The sequence below is a fragment of the Polypterus senegalus genome, chromosome 14 (genome assembly GCF_016835505.1).
Source record: "Polypterus senegalus isolate Bchr_013 chromosome 14, ASM1683550v1, whole genome shotgun sequence".
NCBI classification, from domain to species: domain Eukaryota; kingdom Metazoa; phylum Chordata; class Cladistia; order Polypteriformes; family Polypteridae; genus Polypterus; species Polypterus senegalus.
The window spans coordinates 82,719,472-82,746,237 of NC_053167.1; the positions used below are offsets into that span (position 1 = coordinate 82,719,472).

At 34.8% G+C, this 26,766-nt stretch overlaps 3 protein-coding genes across 4 annotated transcripts in view; 2 read left to right on the forward strand and 1 right to left on the reverse strand.

The window, feature by feature from the left end:
* klhl20 (kelch-like family member 20) overlaps nt 1–9,945 on the forward strand; it is a 40,366-nt gene extending 30,421 nt beyond the window's left edge. For both annotated transcript variants that reach the window (XM_039735630.1, XM_039735629.1), the window contains 3 exons: nt 3,036–3,244; nt 3,529–3,635; nt 6,262–9,945. In XM_039735630.1, the coding sequence (XP_039591564.1) occupies nt 3,036–3,244; nt 3,529–3,635; nt 6,262–6,346 (401 nt within the window). In that variant the 3' untranslated portion in view covers nt 6,347–9,945. The remainder of the gene's footprint in view (nt 1–3,035; nt 3,245–3,528; nt 3,636–6,261) is intronic.
* Nucleotides 9,946–10,298: 353 nt separating this feature from the next.
* On the reverse strand, nt 10,299–20,540 carry cenpl (centromere protein L). Its single transcript, XM_039735634.1, has 5 exons — nt 20,296–20,540; nt 12,998–13,154; nt 12,528–12,779; nt 11,249–11,791; nt 10,299–10,949 (listed from the first exon to the last, which is right to left on the reverse strand). Exons 1-5 carry the CDS (start codon nt 20,316–20,318, stop codon nt 10,875–10,877), a joined length of 1,050 nt encoding a protein of 349 aa, XP_039591568.1. The 5' UTR covers nt 20,319–20,540; the 3' UTR covers nt 10,299–10,874.
* A 113-nt stretch (nt 20,541–20,653) lies between these two features.
* dars2 (aspartyl-tRNA synthetase 2, mitochondrial) overlaps nt 20,654–26,766 on the forward strand; it is a 36,754-nt gene continuing 30,641 nt past the window's right edge. The window contains exons 1-7 of the mRNA XM_039735628.1: nt 20,654–21,351; nt 22,117–22,216; nt 22,347–22,413; nt 24,448–24,549; nt 25,241–25,336; nt 25,434–25,557; nt 25,645–25,691. Coding sequence (XP_039591562.1) covers nt 21,174–21,351; nt 22,117–22,216; nt 22,347–22,413; nt 24,448–24,549; nt 25,241–25,336; nt 25,434–25,557; nt 25,645–25,691 — 714 coding nt within the window. The 5' untranslated portion in view covers nt 20,654–21,173. The remainder of the gene's footprint in view (nt 21,352–22,116; nt 22,217–22,346; nt 22,414–24,447; nt 24,550–25,240; nt 25,337–25,433; nt 25,558–25,644; nt 25,692–26,766) is intronic.

A 26,766-nucleotide genomic window follows, 5' to 3' on the forward strand; every position in this document is an offset into this window, starting at 1 on the left:
CACCTTTTAATTGTATAATAATGACCATTAATGATGAGTGGAATCTACACAAGGGCAAACCAGCTGAAGACTGAAAAGATGCTGCTGCTTCAGTGTCACACATTCTAGCACTTTCATTAGTAAATAATGACTTCAAATTACCAGAGCACCTGGAAAAGCTAGGGTAAATTTGAATAATGATAATGAAATCTTAAAAAATCCAAAAAAGAAAATACTAAATTATCTCCATCTAATATGCATACATTCTAGTTACCTTCCAATAAATTACCAACCCCAAAATTGATAAATTGGAAAATAATGGTTTGCTTTATGTAGGCAGATGTACAGATAAAAGCATAAGCTGGTTGGTAGAGAAACACGTGTGAATAGGGTAAGCCCCAGTGTCTTTATAATTATTAAAACTATACCTGAATATAATTCAAAACAGACAGACAGATAGCAATTGAAGTTTGATGTGAGTGAATGGGTTGTTTTTCATATAGTTAGTAAAAGTATTAAATGTAATTCTATATACACAAAGATATAAAGTATGATCTATGAGAAAGCCTGGGATGTTCATTTGGGCTCATTACAGTTCTATTACTTTATACAATGTAGACATCTTAAAAAGGCTAATGTGATGTTGGGTTATACATCAGAACACACACTAATCTGAAATATCGTGTGAAGTTTTGGTCTCTATAGTTTAAAAAGTACATAATAAAAATATAGAGGAAGTCTGAAGAACAACACATTGGCTGTTTTGAGGATTGTGGTGGATTAAACTAAGAAGGCGAATTAATGCATTTGATTTTTTTTTTCCTGTGCAAGCCAAGAGGTGACACAACCTGGGTAACTACTGATATGAAACTTGCATGTTCTCCCAGTATCATCTTGGGTCTTTAATGCATATCTCACAGACAGACAGACACTAATGGTCAAGTTTGTTGTCACCCAGAAATGTTGATGTTTTTGAAATTATTTTTATTTTTTTTTTTTTATATAAAGATACCATTAAACTAATTGCAAAATATAGCCAAGGCATTACCAGTGTTTCTAATGGCTATTACTGCTGAAAATGCAGATTTTTAATTTATTATTTACATATGGCTGCAAAGTTCCTTTTTTAACAGCAATTCCTTCTGTGTCCTAATGGTAAACTCCATTAGCTTATCCTTAATTAGTCATGTTTACATGCTGATTGGTTATTTTAGAAACCTTTCTAATTGCATTAGCACCACTAAAACATGTTATCCTCTTCACTTGGGCTGCAAGGTACTGACATTCCTAAAATTCAGTTTTAACTTCAAAATGGAAATTTAATTATATTCTGATTAAAAAAAAGAGTTTCTATCAAAAACATAAAAACTTCCAGGTGACCCCAAACCTTTTAACTGGTAGCATATATTGGGTTAAGTAATGCCTCTACTGGCCCAGTAAGAGTGTGCCTTGTGATAAATGGGCACCCTGTCCAGAGTTCAGAGGATAGATTATACTTCTGCATCGAATCTGTGTGGTAGCTGTCCATGGAAGCCATGCCGTCAGGGGCCGTTTATAATTCGTGTCACACTACAGGCACATTGCCTAATTGCTAGTTGGCAGTGCTTGTATCACACAAGAAAAGTGAATAATCCATTAAAATGCAGGAAGTTCTTAAACTCCAGGATCACCACTCCTCTTACTACACATTTTCTTCCTTAAGTGAACATACATGTCCTTCATATTTTTCCACTTTTTCATACATTCGGCAACATTTAAACCGGAAGACAAATAGAATCATGTTTCAGGAAATACTAGGTTACCAGACTGATGAGTCCGAGTCTTAGGGGTCTGCCTAAGGTTTGTGGCTAGGTGAAAGGTAGTCCTGTTTTTGAGGAGGTGCGTGTCATGCTACGACCTAAGTATGCCATCGCCCATGTAGTCTATGGTGTAGGCTTGACGCAGAAGTATAAATCAGCCTTTAGTGCCCTTCTTGCACTCAGTCTTGCTTTGATGTGTAGCAGCTCCCAATATCCATAAGCTAGAAAAGCAGGTTGCAAAATGAATGGATGATACAAGTGTTAAGTATGAAAGTAGAGTGGCTACCAGCTATTACCTAATGAGTTCTTCTTTTTCAACCACGAGGCACAGATGGAAGCTGGTTAAGGATAGATTTTACACAAAAGTGAATTTTGGGCTATATTCACACTGCAGCTCAATTCCATTTTTTTTTCATGCATATGTGACATGATTAATTTTGGAATTATATGAACAGCAAAAAATAAAACACATGGAATCTGAGCTTTTCAGATTGGGTTTAGACCAATTTTGAATGCAATACTAAATCTGATAGACATGTGTAACTTGAATGTGACCTTTATTTGAATGCATGAATCCGAATTGACTGAAAATTCACTTTTTATGCTGCCTTTGTCATATCTCTATCTTGATTTCATGATGAGTTGCACTACAGTACCAATGCAGCAAACGAATAGAAGGAAAGAGCAGCATGGCGACACACACCTGTCCTAGATCCTAGTTCGTTTTCCAGCAATGTTAAGAAATGTTTCTTCACACGTGAGATCTCAGATCTTTTGTACAACCTACCAAGATAATGGGTTAATTGTAGAATGCTGAAGACTTTCAAAACATAAACTAGCCGCAGTTTGGAGTTTTCACATTCTCTTGGAGAGCCCTAAGGAAAGTAACAATTTTATGTGCGTGAATAGATGTACATAACGTCTTTAAGAGAACATTTTTTAAACCTGTGCCACAAGAAGAATGCGTGATAACACAGAATTAACACTATGAATGCAATTGTTCAGACCCAGTGACAAATGTACATTGTACAGTTACTATTGTTTGTAAAAGTTTTGTTTTCTTTGTAATACTAAGAACTGTATTAATTTTATGGCAGCTAAGATTATTTTGCCACACAAAGTTCTATACATTTTTAAACCTATTAAAATGGCAGCACTTTCCATCTTACAGTGTATCAGGTTTTCATCTTTCCATCACTGTGAACCAGAAAATGACCCATAATGCCATGTTATCACTCATTTTTCTTTTCTTTTCAGTTGAGCGCTATAATCCACAGGAGAACCGCTGGCATACGGTTGCTCCTATGGGAACGCGACGCAAGCATCTTGGTTGTGCTGTGTATCAAGACATGATCTATTCAGTGGGAGGGCGTGATGACACCACAGAACTCAGCAGTGCAGAAAGATACAACCCTAGGTCCAATCAGTGGTCTCCTGTAGTAGCTATGACATCGAGAAGAAGTGGGGTGAGTCTGACTGGAAGTTGACATACTGTACTTCTGCTTGAAGAAGTCAACAATAGTCTAATTCAACTAACTCTGCATTTTGACACATTAAAAGGGTTACCTGTACCTTTGTAATAAGGGGTTCTGTAGCTTGGAAATCTCTAAACATCTATCTCTGATAACAAAATTAATTCACAGTTTATGAAGGGAATAGTCTTTCAAGTACAATTTTCTATTTATGAGTTGTAAAAACCATATGAATTGATGATGCATACATTAATATATTTATTTCACTTGTGCTATAGGTTGGATTAGCTGTAGTAAATGGCCAGTTGATGGCAGTCGGAGGTTTTGATGGGACAACATACCTAAAGACAATTGAAGTATATGATCCTGATGCCAACACATGGAGGTACTACAATACTGTCATCTACTGTCTGAAATAGGCACACAGCAGGTACCAAATCAGACACACACGACCTTTCTGAATACACAAGAAATTTTATACAAGACAGTATCACAGTCCAGAAACCCTCTCAAAATGTTTAAACAACATATATATCACTTTTTCATACAAATGATGTAGCTTAAAGTGCTTTGCCAGTTGAAGAAAGAAAAGTTTATATGAAACAAAAATAAGATTAGGGAATACTAAATAACAAAGAACAAAGTAAGGTCTGATGGTTGAGAGGACAGAAAAAGCAAAATTAAAAAAAATCTGCAGGGGTTCCAATGCCATGAGACCACCCAGCCCCTAATCGGGTGGTGGTGGTACAGATCACCACCACAGAAAAAAATGGGAAAAAAAACAACAGAGAAAGTAGGGACTGTGGAGCCGTGATAAAAATAACAATTCAATGCATATGCAATATATCAAGGTTACACTAAAATGTAGCTATGAGATAGCCATGTTAAAATAATTGTTTTTTTTAGCAGTTTTCTAAAGTCCTCCACTGTATTAGACTGGTAAATTTCTATCAGTAAGCTATTCCAGATTTTTGGTACATAAGAGCAGAAGGCTGCCTCACCACTTCTTTTAAGTATAGCTCTTGGAATTATAAGCAGACACTCATTTGAAGATCTAAGGTTACGATTTGGAGTGTAAGGTGAAAGGCATTCTGAAATATAGGATGGAGAGAGATGATTTAAGGCTTTGTAAATCATAAGCATTATTTTAAAGTCCATTCTAAATGGCACAGGTATCCAGTGTAATGACATCAAAACTGGAGAGATGTGCTCGGATTTTCTTTTCCTTGCTAAGATTCTGGCAGCTGCATTCTGCACTCGTTACAATCGATTGATGTCTTTTTTGGGTAGTCCTAACAGGAGTGCGTTACAGTCGACTAAAAACAAAAGTATGAACTAATTTTTCAGCACCTTGCAAAGTTATAAGGAATCTGGCAATCTGATTAATATGTGATTTAAAATTTAGGTCAGTCAGTAATTATCCCAATATTCTTTCCGTCTGTCTTGACTTTTAAGCCTAATGGATCAAGTTTATTTCTAATACCCTCATTATATCCATTTTTGCCAATAACTGAGATTTCTATTTTCTCTTTATTTAGTTTGAGAAAATTACTACTCATCCATTCAGAAACACAAGTAAGACATCGGGTCAGTGAACCAAGAGAGTCGGGGTCATCAGGTGCTATTGATAAATACAGTTGTGTGTCATCCGCAGAAAGTGGAAATTCACATTATGCCTTGAGATAATCTGATCTAATGGAAGCATGTAGATTGAAAAGAGCAATGGACCCAGGATAGATCCTTGAGGAGGACCATATAGAATATCATGTGTCTTTGAAGTATAATTGCCACAACTTACAAAGAATTTTCTGCCTGTTAAGTAAGACTCAGACCAATGATTAAGGCGATTTTTAAGAACATTGTGATCAATGGTATCAAATTCAGCACTCAGATCTTAGAGGATGAGAACAGATAAATGGCCTCTGTCTGCATATACCCCCAAGTCATTTACTACTTTAACAAATTCAGTTTCAATACAGGGATTTGTTCTAAAACCCAACTGAAACTTATCAAGAATAGCATATTTACTCAAGTGATCATTTAGTGGTGTAATGACTGCCTTTTCTAGAATTTTACTTAAGAAAAGCAGGTTAGAAATAGGTCTAAAGTTGTCAAAAACAGAGGAGTCGAGCTAAGGGAAATGGAAACTTGTGAAAAGTTCACATATATGCAATAGGATTTTAGTCTTTCATATGCAAACTACTGGTACTGCTTGCTTAACTACATTTTAAAGCTTCATACTTGACTTTGATAAGAATGGAAGTATTTGTACAAAAGGCCCTAGTTTCTAGCAGCAACTAAAAATTAATTTCCTGCATTCTACTCTATGTAGAGAGTTAGATTCCTGTGGTTCTCATCATAGTATCTTGTCATGTTGGCTACATGTTTGAAGAGGGTTATGAGAGAGAGAGAGAGAGATGTGGGAATTAAATATATAACATGAGAGACAAATCTTTCAATAGGAAGTCTTTCTCTTTCAGCAAGCTAATAATGTATTAGGCTTTTACATAACAACCAATTAAGAGCAGAAAGCACAAAGCTCTATAACATGGACAACAATATCCAATTTTTGTCAAAATTAGGCGATATATTTTCCTTATACTTGAGAAGGAGCATTACATGGGCAAATTACAGGGTGAGTCAAAATTATCTTAACACTAACGGTACTGCTATGTATATACTTATACAATTTTTATGGACAATTTGTGCCATATATGGTATATGTGTTGAACATGATGGCGAACAGGTTGAAGTATGTTTTGTGAATAAATTGTATCTTGCATTTTGATAAATTGTTTTTCAGATTGTCTAAATATTTTACATTTTTCTTTCTGCTGAAGACGAGGAGTGTTAAACTAATGTGCTCTGCTATTACTAAATCATGAAACACCCGCTTTTTTCACAAAAGTTTACAATAAATATCTGATAAGCTAGTGGTGTTCAAGGAAATAAGTGGCAAGCTGACATGATGAGTTGTGCAATATTAATACTGTTTTATTAATTATTCTTAGGCTGTATGGCGGGATGAACTATCGCCGGCTTGGAGGAGGAGTAGGAGTTATCAAAATGACTCATTGTGAATCTCATATATGGTAACCTTTGTGCCTGAATGCATTTTTTTTCTCTCTCCATAAAGACAAAAATCACAAAATACAAGAGCTGCTAATGATGCCAACCTAAGTTGCACTTATATATACACACACGTGTAAATGATCCCTGCAGTGCAAGACATATTCATTGTTGGGAGAGTTTTGAAATTTTGTACTCACTGGAGTTCATCACCTGCATTGAAATGCTTGCACAAGATGAAACTGAAGACAAATTCATCAATCTTTGGAGGGTGCAAGTGCATTATGGCGTTTACCCGGCGTGCACAATATTTTGTTCTTTTAATACGTTGACCTGTTTGCTTGGATATCCAACTTGAGTACTGTAACAGTTGACTGCTTGCAGGAGACTAATGGGTAAGCATCACTGGCTGTTTGGCGTTATGGTGTGCTCATGAAGCATTGTGCACTCTGCTGTCAGATGATGCATTACCAATGTAGGAAAGACATTTTATCCATTGAACCTGTTGAAGTGAATTAAAATGGATCATTAAGTAACTCCTGAAGGAGCATCAAAAATGTTTACAGTTCTAAAACATTGTTTGAACAATAATGCTTTCACTTTTGTGGAATTTAAACTCTTCATGTAGAAATGTATAATAATTTATAAAGCTTGAAACTATCAGGCCCTGAGAAGCATTTGGTGTAAGAAAATACAGATTTTTGCACTTTGGCCATTTAGGTATTTAAATGATGGTCTCAATGAACAAGATTTACCACATTTTCTTGCTTTTAAATGACAGCTGTTTACGGAAATTGTTTCACTTGCTTACCAAAATGTATTTGCCAACATCCTGAAATGTGCAACTTCTTTTCTTCCGCAATAATCCTTTAAGATTTTATTTGAAATCTAAATTTGTTCAGATACCGCTCATTAATTGTTTTTATGCTTAAACATATCTCTGGACTATATGTACTGGATTCAACATATGCAATGGTGTAAAAAGAAATATTATATATACAGAGTTGTTAATTTTGCTTTCACTGATTGAATATAATAAGCAAAGAACATCATAGCAAAGAGAAATTAAACTGATATTCCTCTAGTTTTGCTTTATTTGTTTTGCAAGAGTCTCCATAGGAAGGTGCACATTACCTTTTTTAAAAGGCTTTACAAGCTAAACTTTAATTTTAAATAAGAAAGCTTGTTAAATTATTCTTTTAAAATATATATTTACATTATACTAAGATACAATCTAGCACCATGACCAAAGCAAAATACAGATTTGCTCTTAAGCCTGTGAATTATAGTAATGTAAACAGTCTAAAAATGTAGCTCCATTGCAATTTGCTGTATTAGACACTTTGAGAAAAATCTCTTAAAAACAGGTTTCATTTTTTGAAACAATAACAAACTATTTCAAAATTTTGAATTTAGAGTTCTAATCAGTACTAGTAATATAAAAAATAATCATTTATCAGACACCTTCCAAATTGACTAACAGATGTTCTACTGTACAATGTGCTATGAAATCACGTTATTCTTTCTATTGTCAATCCTTCAATTTCAGTTAATTTCACCTAAAAATACTTTAAACACTTTCAAAATGCTTTTTGTTGAAACAATTATGCAAAATGGAAATTGTCCTGAATTCGTATGTCATTATACTTGCAATATTTATTTTTGTTAAAGATTCTTCACATGTCAGCATTGATACCACATTTATAAGCTTGATTAAGGATCTGGTCAAGTGAGGTACATTAGCTGCTGGTTCAAGTTTCTTTGAAATATTCAAAGTCTATCTTTTCAATTAAAAAACACTCATGGCAATTATATGTCTGCATTATCAATAAAGGACATTGTTTGAATGATGAGTCCACAATGGAACCAAAAATTGGCAAACAGCAGCAAATATCTTTACAAATAATCGTATTAATGCATCTGTTGGTAATCGATTTTTTTTTATTTTTAGTTCATCTGAAAGTACAAAAGTTTGATCTACTACAAGAGTACTGAAATGCTGATTGGCTGGCTAAATTTACAGATTTGTTTACTGTAGGTCATTAGTAACCATCATGTTTGGTAAAAAAGACTCCAGATTCAAACCAAGTGTGGTGTATTTCCTTAGATGACTTTGGTAGAGTTTTCAGTTATACGGTATCGGATATAAGAAATCATTCTTTTGTGCCGTATCCGTTCCTGTTTAGTGTGTAAACTAGTCCACACTTGCATGAAACAATAATTCTTTATTTTTATAAACTGTATAAAATTACAATATAATCATTAATATCTTGAATGCATACCATAAAACACTAAATGTCAACTTACTATAAACAGCCTGATTGTTATAACTTAATAGAATTTGTTTGCTTGATGTTCGCAGAGGCATTGATAAGTGCAGTCTTGCCATTATTCTTAATCAGAGATTAATCTTTAATTTTTTTTTCCCCTGCTTGGTATGTTATATCAATCAGAAATACAAACCACTCTTTTCCATCAATAAATTTACAAAGATATTTATTATTGTTGCTTTTCCTACACCAAGGGTGTTTTGATAAAGACTGTATGCTAGCTAAGCCTTTGTTTTAGTTTCACCTTATGTTTTGAAATTGTCTGTTGACAGAGACCTGGAATTGGTACAAAGAAGCCAACTGTGCATCATTTGTATACATTTCCACATCATAACGTTAAGCAAAAGAAAACTAAATGTGTTCAAAAGTAAAAAACCAAAACACATGGTTAAATATTAGATTTTACAAGGTATAATAAAAATGGCAAAAATGGTTTACCTTTGATTAAGATACTTAAAGAAAACCAGCAGAGCCAGATACTGAGCTCCAAGGCTATAGATTGTGTGCCACCCAGTTGTTAGATTTATTGCTTTAAATTTAATCATCATTGTTAGGGCCTACAATAGACTGGTCTCCTGCCTTGCCCCTGGTGCTGCTGGAGTAGACTCTGGGTCACCAGAACCCTGAATTAATCTATTAAGCAATCTTGAGAATATTCTTTTCTGGTTTAGTAAGAACAGCTAATAGCTTTATGATGTGTTAACAGTATGTGAGCACTTTGGGCCAAAGGCTTACATTTCACTCCATGTCATTTATAGCAACGCGCCCTGTGTCTCCTCCTGGACCTGACCATCTACTACCAGGTGTGGTTTCTCTCAGTAGATGTGTCTTTTGTAAGTAAAACCCAATAACACTCGATGTATAATCTCTTGTCCACTATTTACTGCATTCATTTTTTGAAGGCCTTTAAACCAGTAACTGAATTATAATAATTTAGGTTTTAATGATTTGGTTCAGCACCATATATATTTATTGTATATTGTTATATTTATTATATATTATGAACTAGGTTTATTTTTGCAGACCGTGTTTTAACCAGATATCTACTTAATTTAGTTCAACACTTTCCACTTATCTTGTGCTGTCTCAGTAATTCTAAAGTGCATGTACAATTATACTTACGCAGGTGACTAAATATTGAATTAATAATGCTGTGAATCAGAACCTTCTTATAACATGACAATACATCATACTAAAGTGTTCAACAACAAATGCATCTATTTGTCTGTGCATATTCATGTTTGTAAACAGTTCAATGTAATATAAATATTCTGTAAATAAATTGTTTTACATCATTATGTTTGTTTAATATCTTAAAATAGATGTTGGTTCTTACTTCCCATCTGTATACCTTTTCATACAAGTCACACGGGATATGAATTATTCTGTACATCAACTGTTATACAATAAAGATTGAAAAGTTTTGAAGGGCCAAACTTAAATCAGTGAAAAATGTGCCCACATATCCACAGGCCAAGTAGGTTTTGTGTTTCCAACAGCTCTGTGCACTTCTCTATTAGAGGATTAGTGTGTCAAATGAGAATGAAACTATACCAATTCAATCTTCTAAAACCAACTTTTGCTTACATGCATTTGAAATAAGAATAATTTAGTATTTAGATATATCTGCAAAGTATTCTTTTTAATATTTTCAAAAGACGTGTCAGTTGTTAATGGTGAAAAGGTCTATTAAGATGTTCAAGGCAGCATCCCAGCAGTTACCATTTTCTGTATCAATCCTTAGCTAAACACACACACTGTTATCCACTGAGTGGTTTAAGAGCTTGAATAATGTTACACTATTAAAGTAAAAAATGTGCATTCACACCTGCTTTATTTTATCTGTTAGTGTTTAACAAACATTGTTTTGCTCAAATTAAAACTGAATGAGTTTGTCATCCACTACAAGTTGTTTTATAATAAATTCTTTAATTACAGTTGCATTTACAAAGCTGTTAAAATATAAAAGTTATCTGTTTAACCCACTTATTTAAGGTGCAGTAAATTAAAAACCATGCATCCTTTATATTTATAAAAATAATAAAAATGTTAAGAGTTTAAAAGGTGCATCAATAATGGATGAAATAAAATTATTAAATTGTGTTCCTTAGATGACCGAAAGCACTTTTTATATACTAATAAATAGCTGCCTTTTACATTTAAGAGGATTCTATCGCATGCTCAATGAGGAGACATAGTAATTTCCAGATTCACGTTCTTAGAGGTTAGATGGGCATCATTAAAACGGCATTTTCCGTCAGCAGTGTCAGGATGGCAGGCATACGTTCACCACTCAGGAACTGCAAAACAAACAAAAAAAAAGAGTGTTAATGTATCAGCTGCCCTTTAATGTAACGTGCATAATGTAAAACTACAGATACACCAGAGTCTGGTATTCACATTAACACTCATTATAACACTGCACTAATTTTTTTTAAAGTAATGGTATTAATGATGATCATCCTACATTTTCATGCTATGGAATGATGCAAAATGAATTTCCCCAATGGGAAACTGTACATGAATGCCCTTTGAATATTACATAAATATTAATGACACCTTGGCTGCCAGTTAAAGCATAAAAAAGACTCCAACTTGCCTTGATTCTTCCATTCTTTTGGACCAGTCCAAGAGATGTTGAGACCTCGATTAATTCCCCAAACGTTAAATGAACCTTAAAATGTCTGAAGAAATGGGACTCCAAACTGTACATAAACTGGCCCATTTCCTCTGAAGTAATCTGATCATTTTCTTTATGTACACTGTTCCAAAGCTCCCACACATCTTCAGAATTAATGGTGTATGTGATATCCAATGGTGGTCTTAAAGGTAGAGTCCAAGAGAGTTTTAAGTACTTAAAGTCCACTGTTTGCTTGCAGTCAGTCCATATAGCTGCCAGCCAGCCGAGATTACTGTAGTTCATAGTGAGATTGCCAAAACTGCAATCAAATGTCTTCTGGAACCAGGTCCTTACAATGGCAGTCATGGTTTCTGGTCCATTGGAACAAAACAAAGGAAAGTATGTAAATCTGGGAGGTAAAGAACTTATATATTCTGTACTACAATTAACACATGCCAGCCATCCACTCCAGATTACATTCTCAGTTGTTCCTTGAATAGCAAAAAATTGCTTGGCATAGATCTGAAAAAAGTAGATGAAAAAGTTGTAATCAGTGACAATCAATATAAGCATAAAAGACAAGTCTGTATTGATCAGCTACTGTATTTACTATATTAATTTCAAATCATGGTAATAGGCTGGTGCCCACTTAAGTGTTTTATATTATGCTACATATTCAATTAGTACAGATCAATCCATCCATTATCCAACCTGCTATATCCTAACTACAGGGTCATGGGGGTCTGCTGGAGCCAATCCCCGCCAACACAGGGTACAAGGCAGGAAACAAAATCCGGGCAGGGCGCCAGCCCACCGCAGGTATAGATCAATAAGTAATATAAATCAATTACTATTTGCCCAGTACATAATAGTTTTAACTGTTCTACAAAATAAATACATAGTGCTACATTTTAGTTCTTTTTTTAAACATTACATGTTTAACAGTTTTTTTTTAAATTTAGGGTTCCATCACATTTTATTACTAAAAAAAAGGATATTTTCCAAATTGAATAATTTACCTTCTATTTAACAAAAAAACGAAAAACCAGCGATTAAACAATTTTCATAATTTAACATAATCATGGTTGCTAAAGTAACTACAAGCAGCTCCTATCATCAGTTGCAACCTATTTTGATACCTGATCTTTCAAATGTCAAAATATTAAAAAGCACACTACAATTTGCATTTGAAGAAATTATGGTGAATAGCTTACTGTAAAGAGGTGCCATGTAATCTAAAGCAAACTATTTTCAGTACCTGAATAAAGACTGCTTCACTGTCCTCTTCTTTTTCAGCTATTCCGAGTATTATTGAAAAATTTACCCTAAAGATATTGTCACTCCCCATATCAAAAGGAACACCTTTTTGTTTCTCTGCAGCAATGAATGCTGAAAGTTGCCTTGAATATGTCCTTATTTCTGAATGAGAGAACTTGTATAATGGAGTCACATAGTGCAAATGCCAGTCTTTCCCAATTAGCAGTGAAATCTGCTCAGGATCAATTTTTTTCTAAAAAAATGAAACACATTAGAAATGAACATCTCTAGAAACATGTATTTAACAGTCAATCTAGATACTAAATAAAAAAAATCATGATATATTGAAAATTGAAGTAAACTAAAAGCCACAATATTCTTTCTAAAAACAACAAGAAACATTTTAGTTTGTCAAATAAAATCTGGCTTTTCATTACATGTTTCAATTAAATATTACATGAAACTACTTACTGATAAGTTATTAGCTTTGTTAATTTCTCTGCTTGAAGGTGGCTTACGCAAGGAAGCATATTTTCTGCTGGAAGGTAATCCAGTTTCGAGATTGCCACTGAAATACCCCCTTGGTTTAGAGATATTTGGTGTTGAGTGTAAATCCCCTGGCACATCTCTGGCAGAAAAGAAAAATATACATAAAATGTAATTTAACAAAGCAAGTACTAATAACAGTGAAGGTAGTACTTTCATGAATTTGTATACATGTGTTAAACTTCCTGTATGAGTTTTCCATGCAATGTAATACGCTAATCATGTTAAAAATGAATACATTACAACATGGTTTAAACAGAGACATAAAAGTGTTTTATGGCCAGGTATGAGGATTGTTTACATCCCTCTGACTGAACCAGGCAGTTTGACTACAGATCCACATTGTATGGACAACTCTTCAAAAGACTTTGTTGGACAGATACCATAAGATCTTGACTAGACATTGTTCTCCTTTTCTGCTAAATGAATTTTAGGCTTGGAGAGGCCGGTTACTTTTTTTTTACATTGAAGACAACCCACCTAGGTTTTTCAATGCTGTCTCCATCCTAGTGTCTAAATAAACACTGGGAACTCTATTTTCTGTATTACAAACTGCCTGAAGAAGGGGACTGAGCTGCCTCAAAAGCTTGCACATTGTAATCGGTTCAGTTTGCCAATAAAAGGTGTCATTGCATCGATAATGGCTAACACGGTACAACACCCTACTACATCAAAAAAAAAAGAAATGAAACTGCAAGTCTGAAATTAGAAGTTATTCATATACTGATAATGCTCCTTATAACTAAAACAACTTAGCTGTAAAATGTATCATTACTTTAGGGTTAATACACATGAAATCAATGAAGGCTTCCTGACTAACCATTTCAGATTTGCTTCATACTTTTGTAAATTTGGCTTTTAGGCTTGTATCTTCATTAGTTTCTGAGATATGGAGGCTTTAAAAAGTGGTTGAGGCCCTAATTTTGCTGTACAAATTTATGGGCTTCTGAAAATTGGATTTTTGTTTTTGTACTGTGGAGCAGCTTTGTCCCTTAATATATTTTGAAAGATATTACTCATGTTATAATTCTTCTTTGGCATCTAGGTACTTTTTGATTGATGAGGCATTAGAAATGGAAAAAAATAATTTCACATCTATATTTCAAATGTATATTGAGCATGCATGACAAAATAATAAATAACAATAATACATTTTATTTATATAGCGCCTTTCCAAGACACAAGGCACTTCACAGAGTCTTAGAAAAAACAGCAGGGTATATGCAACATTGGATACAAATGTTTTCCTGAATAGAACAGTGAAACAGATAACATAGCATTAAATAGAATAAAGGACAAGAAAACCAGAGTAAAATACTAAATTCAATACTAAAAGAAAAATGTAACAAATAACCTAATTTGTGATATAACAGACACACAAATTATCCTGAGCACCTGGACAGAGTTAAACTGAAAGAAGGGCAGAATGTTAAGTTAAAAGCCTTCCTGAATAGACGAGTTTTAAGTTGTTTTTTTAAAAGAATGAATGGAGTCAGCTGATCGAATTAATTTTGGGATGTCATTCCAAAGTCTGGGTGCTATGGGGATGAAGGCCCTGTCACCCATAGAGTGCAGGTTAATGTGAGGCACGACAAGATTACCAGAATCAGAGGGCCTTAGTAGGCGAACAGGCACATAGTGATTTAGAAGGTGGTCACTGATGTAGTCCGGTGCAAGGCCATTTATAGCTTTGGAGGTTATTAATAGAACTTTATATTCAATCCTGCAAGACACAGGGAGCCAGTGAAGACGGAGCAGGATGGGTGTGATGTGCTCACTGTTGCTGGTTCAAGTAAGGACTCTTGCAGCAGAGTTTTGAATCAACTGGAGCTGTGATATAGGATTAGAAGGGGCCCCTGCCAGCACTGATTTATGATAATCAATGCAGGATGTGATAAAAAGCATGGACAAGTTTCTCAGCATTAGTAATGGAGGTGAAAGTAAGAAAGTTTCTTAATGTGATTTATGTGGCCGGAATAAGAAAGGGAGGAATCAAAAATGACACCAAGATTCCTTGCATCAGAAGAAGGTCTGATGAGATCACCATCAAGAGTGACTGAAAAGGAGCTCATTTTCTTAAGTAGCGCTTTAGTGCCAATTTGCAGGAGTTCAGTTTTGTTGCAATGTAATTTTAAAGAGTTCAGCTCCATCCAGGTTTTAATTTCACTGAGGAAAATTGCGAGCTGAGAAAACTCTGATGAAGGCGCACTTTTGACATTGAAATAGAGTTAAGCGTCATCTGCATAAAAATGATAGCCCAGTCCATAGCTATGAATAATATGGCCAAGGGGAAGCATATAAATACAGAAGAGAAGAGGGCAGAGGACAGCCCTGAGGAACTCTTTGTGTGACTGGCGCTGAGCTGAATCTGCTGTTGCCAAGACTAACAAACTCTTGCCTATCAATCAGATAGGACTTGAACCACTGGAGGGCAGTGCCAGAGATACCCAGCATGTTCTCCATTCTTGACAGTAGAATGTCATGTCTGACAGTGTCAAATGCTGCACTGAGGTCTAACAGAATTAATATGCTGGTTTGTCCAGAGCATGCTGCCATAAGCAAATCATTGGTTACCCAAAGAAGAGCAGTTTCACAGCTGTGCTGCGCCCTGAAACCAGACTGAAAGGGTTCCATCAAATTATTAGACGATAAGTAATTGATCGTCACCATCAAGACCAGACTTTAACATGGGGGTTACAGAAGCAATTTTAAAAGTGGTTGGCACAAACCCAATGTCGAGTGATGTACTGATTTTTGTCTTAACAGTTGGGATTATGGCATGAAGGCAGGATTTAAGCAGTGTGGTGGGGATGGAGTCCAGTACACAAGTAGTTGGCATCTTACAAAGCAGGTCATTAACAAACGCCAATGTGACTGGTGAAAATTTAGTAAAGGAGCTGGATGGAGTGGGAAGACAGGGAAGGATATAAATGGATGATGGATTTATGTTAGTTGAATTATTTAGATCTTTAATTTTATTGCTGAAAAAGTAGAAGAATTTTTCACAGACTTCAGTAGAGGAGGTAATTGGGCCAGATGCAGGTTGAAGTAATTTATTAACTACACAGAACAAAGCCCTTGGGTTTTCACGGTCACTTTCTGTTATTCTGCCATAATGTGTGTTCTTGGCTGCAGGTAGTGCTTTGATGGTCAGAGAAAGCCTGGATGTGGACAATGAGGCCAATCTTACATGACATTCTCTCAAGGCGTCAGCCAGTTGCTTTCATAGATCATAGCTCTGAATTATACCATGGAGCTGAACGCTTTAAGGAAACCTCCTTATGTTTTAAAGGAGCTTTTTTTATCGAGTGCTGAATGAAGGACTGAGTTAGTGGTCAACAAGACTATCTATTGTTAATGGAATAGGTGAAGAAAGAAAAGGATCAGAAATGGATCCAGAAAGAATAGAGGGACAGATATTTTTATATTTTTAAGGTTTCGGAAAAGAAATTTGATGTTTACAGGTAAAAGGAGGGAGAGGTAATGAGACAGTGAAAAGCACTGGTCAGAGAGTCCCAAATCACTGCTATAAGTGCTGCCGATAGATAATAATAATAATTCTTTGCATTTATGTAACGCTTTTCTCACTACTCAAAGCGCTCAGCAATTGCAGGTTAAGGGCCTTGCTCAAGAGCCCAACAGAGCAGAGTCCCTTTTGGCATTTACAGGATTTGAACCGGCAACCTTCCGATTGCCAGTGCAGATCCCTAGCCTCAAAGCCACCACTCCGCCTTCTAGATAATCCAGATGTGCAGATCAGGTCCAGTAAATGACCACCAGAGTGGGTGGGAAAATCAACATGCTGTACCAAGTCAAAACAGTCCAGTAAGGATAGGAATTAATTTCTCAGTGTACATGTAGTAATGTCAATATGGATGTTGAAATCGCGAAGAAGAATGACTCTCTGGGAAAGTGAACTTAAGTGGGTTAATAATGCAGTCAGATCAGATGAAACCAGACACATTGTATTTCGGGGTACGATAGACAACAATATGTGAGACAGGACCAGATTTTGTTATTACCTTAGGAGCCAGACACTTGAAAGACAATGAACCATCAATGGGGATTCTTTTGATGTTTAACTTTGATCTAGCAATTACTGCAACTCCTCCGTCTTGTCTTGAGCTGCAAGGCTCTGTGACGTGAATGTATTCGGGTGGAGTCACCTCCGTGACAGATGTAAAGTCATTTGGTTTTTGCCAAGTTTCTGTTAATCATAGCAAGTCAAGATTTGAGTATGTAATGAATTCTGATAGCACCAGACTTTGCCATTAAGAGATCTTGAGTTAAACAATACAATATTAGCAGATATGGGTTCGTTGTATAAAAATCCATGACCAGAATTTATTTTAACATATTGCAGATTTGGGACACTGACACTCCCATTTCCAATGCCATGAGTAGGATGGCATATTCCTAAGCAAATGTTGCCAGTGAACTTTTTATTCGCAGCCCGGCTGTGGTGGTGACTTGACCCACAATGTAAATATTTTGGGCGCCGCACAATACCATTGTCTTTTAGGACATTCCAGTCTGACCATTTGCTCTGGAAAAAATGTTTAATATAAATGAGTTTGTCATGAGAGTATTTTAGCATAGTAGAGAGCAATACTTATCTGATAGCAGCATATTTACTAAGTATTGAATATGCCATGTTTTACTACAAAGGGAAGTGCAAGTACAGAGAGATACTACTTATAATCACAGACCTGTGTAATACAATTATAAAAATGTACTGTATCTGTAAATTCAAATGGATATTACTAAACAGTAACTGCTTTTATTCTGGCATACTAGGTTAAATCCAGATCTACAATTTAATTCAAATGTTTGAACAATGCACACAGTTGTCCATTTCCATGTCATTTGGAAGTTTATACTACCTGCCTATTGATGTAAATGGTACATCAATGGTCTTGAGGATATGCAAGAGAGGGACCGGAGAGTTATCCTCTCTCTTAGGTCAACTTTAAAGCCTTAGAGGGACTATGAGGATGCCTAAATATAAACATTCAAAAATCATGGATTGACAGGTTCTAAAGATTACTGGTAAAATCCGTATATATAATACTATCAATAACAATAATATTGTGTTGGATATCTTAGTAAATACAGTTTGTCTTCCCCTATGTTTGGCACTCTAGGCAAACAAAAAAAACAAAAACAACTTAATTTTGGGCCAATTTCTGACAGTATTTTGTGCAGGAAATTATATCCTCATGATAGCAAGTATCTTCACAAAACTTCAAAAAAAATGGGGACTGGTAATATAGGCATAAAGGGTGTCATTTTATGCTACTTCAAGGTTGCTGATCATGGTTAATATAATATTTTTGATATCCGATTGTTTAGCAGTGGTCTAAGCCCTCTAAAAGTCACATCCGGAAGGTTAAAAATGACATGTTTGGTATTGTTTTGGTCTATTTTGAAGTCAGTGATTATAAATAGAATGTTATTTACCTTTACCTGGGGATCTAGCCCTCTATGAACCGTTTTCATAGGGTGAATAATAACATTTTTATTACAATCAAGAATATTTAGACTTTAAACATTTAAACCGAAACACATGATTTAATACTTCAAATATCTGATGCAATTATTCTTACTGTATTATGTTTTCTCCCTCATGAAGTAAATCATTACATTTTTTATGAACACCCTGAATTATGGCGGCTTACCCTAATTCAGACATACCTGTATTTCCATTTTTAATGCCTCATAAATCAGAACATTTGATTTCTTTCAGGCAGGCACTAGCTGGTAAAGAAGACCTATAACTTGAATAACACCTGTCAAAATTTGAAAGATCTAATGAGGTTTAGTGTGGAGATATTGCTGCTCTAAAGCAGTGTTTCGGGATTGTGGAACCCCATTATAAAAAAAAAAAAAAAAAAAAGGGGGGGAAATAAAATAGTTATGTGAAAAATATATTGATTAAATATGTAACCTTTATTTCTCATTTCTGCTTAAGTCATTTGGTCAGCTGAAATTTTTGTTAGCCTTCTATTTAATTTTAACTCTCACATATTGTTTTGTTTCCAGAAGTGATGTTTAAACTTTAAAAAAAAAAAAGCTTAAGTAAGTCAGAATGGAGACAAAACGTCATGTTTCAATCTGTAGATTTTACGAGATCTCCCATGCTGCTGCTTATGAGGGGTGCTAATATGGAATCGGGCTTCTTCAACTCCCCGCAGTACTTTTTGATTCTTTCAGGCCTAAATGGGCACTACCCACTTCACTGGTTTCAAATCCTATCGTTTTAACCTATCGCCAAAACAGGAAGGGAAACGCGCAATGGAAATGAAAGTGGAGCACCGCATTCCGTACCAAGTCGCCATAAGTGTGCCAGAACGATCCCCTCTGTGCTCGGGTGCGCTTATCCTGCTGTGGTCCCGGTGACCTGCTAGCTCTCACTGCGCAGCCTCAGTGCGGCAAGAGATAAAGTATACAGTAATCAATGTTACATCAAATGCAGGCTATTCGGTGATCGATGCCACCTTTTCCAGTACCTACAGCATATACATGGCATTAGGACTAATAGTTCACGGAACTCCTTTAAAATTTTCATTTACGTTCAAGAAACACTGCTCTAACTTTAAACGTTAATAAGTTGGGACTAACGGCACATTGTCAGTTTTGGTAGCACTCGTTTTCACTGTAAAATGAATGCCACACCCCAATTTTAAAGCCTCAGTATCTCAGAAGGTAATAAAGATAAAAGCATGAAATTTGTTATTGGGTACAGCGACATGATATATTCGTGCTTAAAGGAATTCTTAAACAACATGGAATTCTTAGTAAACTTTTTTTTTCTTAAGGATCAACATGCTTGCACATAACAAGGAATTAAGCGATTTAACCACTTAGTTATCTGTGAGATACTAAAAGTATAACAATTTCGTTCAAATGCCTTACTAGGAACAATACAATCTGAAATCGACTTGTTTTAAATAATCGCAGTAATAATAAATGCATTTTTGCTTCCTCGTACTACAACTTCCTTGTGCTTACAAATCATTCTTCTTTCAGTCTACGTTTATTATTGCTGAATGTTTACCTTTAGGATTACGTCAAACAGATGCGACTACAGAAACAAATAATATATTATAAGTTGAATCTTCATGTTATAAGAAGTGACGGCTCTACAGTTACCTCTGAAACATTTTGGGACAAACAACTCACTTGCTAAAAAATTAAATAAATACTGCCATTTGCGCTCTTACCTTCTTTGCGGCCTCTTCGCCATGACAAAACGCGTGACACGTAAATTAAAAACGTTTTAAGTCATATAAAAATATAAAACGGCTTCCGCCGGGTCATAAAAGTAAATATGTTAGTGTTACATAAAAATCCTGCTCTGGTAAACTCTTACTCGGTTTCATTTATCTCTAAACATAGCTAAGCATTGTTCCCCGTAATTTTGCATCCTACATTTGAACAGCCCGCCTTCCCAGTATGCTTTGCTCGATCACAGTCAAACGATGCAACAGCAAATACCATCGACATTAAGTGTAAACACAAGATATAACTTCCGTTCTCTGTAACCTCTAAATGTTGGCCATGTTGCTTCGGTCAAAAATTTTTAACGCTAAGATCTAACATAGTCGTGGAATAATTCAGTAATTCACGCATTTTAACACATATTGAGACTTAACAGAATAGATATATTAGGTTAAAAATCAAGTATTGTGTGTGTTTTAAATGGGCTTGGGGATGTACTATTGCTGTCTATATATAGTTCACCTGGATAAGTGTTACTGAAATGTGCGTTTTATAACTTAATGACGGTTGCAAAAAAGAAACGTGTTTAGATCTACTGAATATGTCTATTTGCAGTATACTTTATTTCAAAAAAATGGATGTGAATTTGTGATAAACGTTTAAAAAGCCGTGTAGAGTGCTATTTTTCCACTTTCCAAGTTTGCCTGTTGTGTTCCTGTGATGCACAAGACAAACGTTACTGCATTGTGTGTTTTTATGTTGAAGCAAACTATAAAGAGCGAAATGTTTGTGCTTATCGCCCTTTAATTTTTTTTTTGTCTTAGTAAAAGTTCTAAGATTTCACGGCAGTTTCCGTTTTGCGTTGTTGTCCCGTTTAATCATGGCATTCATAACTCGTTTCACACCTCAAACAATTATTCTAAGAGCAATTAGAGGAGGAAAGACCCCATTCAAACAAAGCGTCTTCTGCCTGCCACAGCCTTTATTGATGACCCATGTTTTCCGGACTCGGATTTCTTTGGTATCACATCGAGAACACTCAGGGACGACACTTTCAGGTAACGTCTACAAAGTAGCAGAAAAAAACAGACATATATGTCAGTTGAAATTCTCTTCAGAAATCGACTTATTTGCGCCGTTTTTATTGATGAAAGTTGTAAGTTTACTTTCGGTTGAAGTTACATTAACCAAGCTTCAAATCCAGTTCATTTGTTGTACTTAGCAAGGCATTTCATTAGCTTAAACCGAAAAGTGTTTTCTTTTTTGATCTTTCCATCCTTCCATTATCGTTTGTTAAATTTTAATGCTTTTGCGAGGACATTTAACCATAAAATCACTATATGAAGTTACTGTTAACCATAATGTTATCTGTTCAGAAAACATTTGCAGATATCTCCTAAGATGTTTGTTTTCATTGATAACATTTCTTTTGAGATGTAGTATGTAATAATGAATGTAATGAATTTAAAAATCTTTAAAAAAAATATATAGCTTTTTACAGTTTAATTTAAAGTAAAACCCATCCATCAGTCTATTTTATGACCTTAGGGCAGTTTTCGAATTCCAGCAACACTGGCTTATGGCAGAAAGCAGCCCTGTGTTTGGTGTCAGTTAGGACAAACAATAATTTGGGATTGTATTTGATGTGCAATTTAAATTCTTTTTCACAAACATTCCAATTTATCATCAAATTTAGCTTTCCTGTTACCACATTTTCTCATAGCTGGAACTCCTATACCATGCCCATGCATACATTTTTCTTTTGTTAATGAACTTTTTTTTTCTGGTAGATTAATTTAAAATTGTATATCTTCAACATTTAGATCACAACAGTTACTTGGCTCGAACACACACCTGTGGTGAACTGCGTTCTGAACACATTGGGCATGTTGTCACGCTGTGCGGATGGATACAATACCAGAGGTATTCTGCAATCATTAATTATGATTTTTTAATCCATTTGGTATGGCTTGGGGGATCATATAAAATAAAGTGACATATCTGTAAATGTGGGCTGTAGATTTCATTAGAATCTTTGTTTATTTATATATAGGCATAACCAGTTTATAATACTGAGAGACTTTGATGGCCTGACACAGGTTATTCTTCAACAGAATGAGGTAAGTTTTTGTTGCAGTATTTTCAGTCATATGACTTAAGACATTTAGAACCATTATTAAAGTGATTAAAAAAAATCCCCAAAGTATTTTCTCTTCAATGTAACTCCTCAATTTTATTTATCAGCAATTGCAGACACAGCCTTTTGAAGATCTAAATTTTTGTCTGAATTTCCCCAATAATAATTTCTTCTTTTTTGAAGTCAACCTTTTTTTGTGTTGCTAAGAGTAGAATAGTGAATAGAACAAAGTTGGCAGTTTAAGTAATCTGGAAGTCAGTTTCTAAACAGTTTTATACAATGATTAATGAGTGTAACCACCTTACCTTGAAACTTTTGTCTTGTTGATTAAGACATGCAAACAAGAATTTCACTGTACTCTGTACATGTGACAATAATGACCCTATAAACCTATACATCAATTTAGTCAATTGATGTATCCAAAATGATATGTACATTACAGGTAAATAGTTGCTTGCATATATGAAAACACTGGCCAGTTAAGCTTGGGGTCACTCAATGATGTGTTGGTATGGGGTAGCCTTATGGCTTCCAGTATAACACCATACCGAACTGGGCCACAACAAACTGTGAGCTTCATAAAATATATGAAGTGTGAAGATTGAATTTCCATGAATGAAGCTATTCAAAACGTGTGCGTATCTGTACACTATTTCAAGTTGTAGCTATCCATTTAGTAAGACAGGATTTCCATAGCTGGAAATGTACTTGTAACTGTTTCTGGAATATCCTTGAGTTTCTTTGTCAGTTTGTCAAAAATGTCTGAAAATCTTCATTCTTTCATGATAGTTTTTACCAGTAACGGCGCACTGCACAATAACGTGCAGTGAATACACTTGACTTGAGCATTCATAGTTTTTATCCTCTTTCTCTGTACATTTAGCATTTATTTGCTCAGAGGTTGATGCACTTGCTACTTCCTGTGCAGCTCTTCTTTTCTCCACCATAGTGGCACGCTTCTTCTCTTCTTTTGTCGGCATCTTTTTCGCATTAAAATTAAGTGAGTGTTTGTGTTGCAATTACTTAGTACGTTTTCTTGAATTTTTCACTTAAGCTGGCACTTAAGTTTTCAATCAGCCTCAATAATGATTTAAGATATGAAGAGGTAGAAGACATGACAGCGAAGGTGGTAGGGATGAGAACAGTACACGTATGCATGTGCCGCACAGCGCCCTGCTGGCCACTGCTGAGAGTTGATTCTACAATAAAATAAAAATAAAAAGAGGTCAATCATCACCCCAAAAGTGGATAGCAGTCATCATGTAGTATATGTGTACCAAATTTCAGGTCAATAGTTCAAATGGTTTGCAAGCTACAGGTGATTTAAAATCCTGGACAGACAAACAGCCACGGTAGTGTCTTATATAAGAAGATTTTTGTAAAGAACCAGAAATCACAAGGGGCTAGTCAAAAATCAGGCGAATAAGATGGATGATCAAATTTGTTAATTGATTTCTTAGCCTGGAAGTCATGAACACTTGAGTGCATCATGGCTTGGGGCTTTGTCATGATGGATGATACACATGGGTCGTCTTTCACATCTTCTTTCTCCTCCTCTTGTGCCCCTTAAAGACACTTGACTTTTTCATAGCATCCTCACTATGGACCACTTTCAACAGCTTCAGCGTTTCAGTATCACTTTGCAGCACAGACAACTCTACATGATTGTTTCAGGAATTTAAATTGTCACACGTTGTATTTCCTTTGTCATTTTATGTCTACAACTTTATCCAAATGTAGTGTCATACCAAAAATTCCATATTTAGTGAGATACATGAATGTTTCATAGAAATGCTACTTTCTCTACAAGTGCTGGAACAATTATTTTGTTATGTATGAAGTTTGAATTATTAAGTTTAAAATTATGAATGTTGTGATTACTTGCTGTTGAACATTTTGTGTAACTTGTGACAGAAATTTCCATCAAAAAAATTCAACTACACAATAATCAAACATTTTTTATAGAAAGAAGCATAATAGGTTTTTAAATGAAATAATATATGTATATATTTTTCAGTCAACAGAACAGATGAAAAAAACTCTTTGTGACCTTCCCCTGGAGTCCGTTGTGAAGGTGACGGGTAAAGTCATTAAGCGGCCATTAGGACAAGAGAACATGGTTAGTGGTATTCATACCAAAAGATGACATACAGTGGGGGAATAAGTATTGGATCCCTGGCTGAATTTGTACGTTTTCTCACAAAGAAATGAACAGTCTGTAAAATTTGTTTCTACATACCTGCCTATACCTCCCAAAAATAAAGAAGTTTTATGGGTTGAGTATATCTACAGCTTCAACTGTTTCCTGCCCAGGTTTTTCTCCCATCTCTTGGGGTTAGTCCTTCAGATAAAATCCCATAATAAATGTTGGATGTAATTGCTTGTTAATTTCTCAAGTTGGGTACTTGGTAATATTCTTGTTAGTTGCTGCTTTGTTCATCCAAAGCTATTGATAAGAATATCATCCTGAAAAAGTTGTACTGTTTGCAGAACGTTTGCATGCATAAGTTTAATAGTGATTTTGCTTCTTTGTGTATTTAAAAAACATTTTAAACACTGTCTTAACTTTTTGACTTTTAGAAGAAGCACAAATGTTAAATTTTTAATAGTTTATACCAGCCATTTAAAATATGGAATTCTTTATAAAAGGAACTTCTTAGCTATATTATATTTTTAGTTTGTTTTTTTTTGTTTTTTTTATAACAATCATTTTAAAAAGAAAGGACTCCAGAAGTGTATTTTGCTTAAACACAAAATAAAATGCAAGATCTGTTTGTCTTTTTAAGATACTGAATATAGCATATTTTTAGGAGATGCCAACTGGAGAAATAGAAGTGGTTGTTCAAGAGGTGGATGTTCTGAATAAATGCAAAAAGCTGCCCTTTGAGATCAAAGATTTTGTGAAGGTATACTACACTATAACCACTGTCCTGTAAATTTTATTGAATGGATGTTGAATATGCATTTTTAAAATTTCTTTTAATACTGGTTACTGTGTTGTAGAAGGCAGAGACACTGCGATTGCAGTATCGCTATTTAGACATGCGCAGTACTCAGATGCAATATAATCTGCGATTGAGATCAAGCATGGTGATGAAAATGAGAGAATTTCTATGTAACAAACATGGTAAATAAATATCTGTAAATGCAATTTGTACAATTTCAGACTTATGTAATTTTTTTTATTAACTAAAATCCAATGTATTTTTTACAGGATTTGTGGATGTAGAAACGCCCACTTTGTTTAAAAGAACTCCAGGGGTAAGAACAACTTTCCCTTCTGCCAAAAGTAAAAATAAGAAAATTAGTGTCTTACTCTTTAAAACCAATAAAGCTACAATTTACAATTGTTGGTTCATGTTGCTTTCATTTATAATCTTTCAACTGAAAAATATGAATCTTGAATAAGCTTAATTCATCTATTTATTTTCTAATGCAGTGGACAAGTTTGTGACTAAACTGCTTTGCATATTTTAAATATTCTTAATTTGTAATTAATTTGCAGTTGTATTTCAAAAGGAGTTTTCTTGTAATCTGGTTTTGATATTAGAATAGACAAAGGTGAAATCATATATGATGGATTCATTCTCTGGAAAGGTAGGTCATATATCCTACTTTAGGCACAGGATATAAAATTAGACTTATTGTAAACTCTTCTCTCACTGCAGCCCGTTTAATCCAATACATTAATTAATTGATCCAGCATTAGTTTATGGCATGTGTCACAGTAAATACTACAGACCATCAGAGAAATGAATATATCATTCACTTTTGTAGTTACTAGATATGTAAGATGTATATTTTCATTATACATCTTCTAAAAATGTACTGACTTGTACATAAATACTGTTTTCAAAAATGGATAGTTCTCTGTTGTCTAGCAGTGTACTGGGTTCATAGACGGGTGCCTCATAGTAGTTTGTTTTAGTGAATATGACATTGTAATAATCTGAGTTCCTGTGTATTGTAATGATGCTTTGGTTTGTTGTATTATCCCCTTTTAAGCATTGATATATTAGTGAATAGCCATTAAACCAAATTTTCTTTTTTTAAAGACTGAATTAAACTATTCATTGAGAGTTTTATTATATTTTGTGTTCAGTTTTTGTCACAAGCCAATTCAAGATTTTTCAGGCCTCTAAAATGTTTATAGATACAGTAGTTTAAAAAAAGTGCAACTATTTTTTAGTGGTTATTCCATAAATCTTAATTAGTGTAATTTAAGTCTGTAAAATGACTTTCAGGTTTGGTTACTACCTTGCAACCAATGATGCTAGGAAAGACCCCGCCGCTCTGTGTCCCTGAATTGGATTAAGTGGGTGTGAGAATGCTATGT

What these genes read in the sequence shown, in the direction of transcription:
- cenpl (XM_039735634.1), bottom strand. Translation starts at nt 20,318, where the DNA reads ATGGCGAAGAGGCCGCAAAGAAG. An exon ending in GCGAAGAGGCCGCAAAGAAG is followed by an intron (nt 13,155 to 20,295) that starts GTAAGAGCGCAA and finishes CTTTTCTGCCAG; the next exon opens with AGATGTGCCAGGGGATTTAC. An exon ending in ACAAAGCTAATAACTTATCA is followed by an intron (nt 12,780 to 12,997) that starts GTAAGTAGTTTC and finishes TCATTTTTTTAG; the next exon opens with AAAAAAATTGATCCTGAGCA.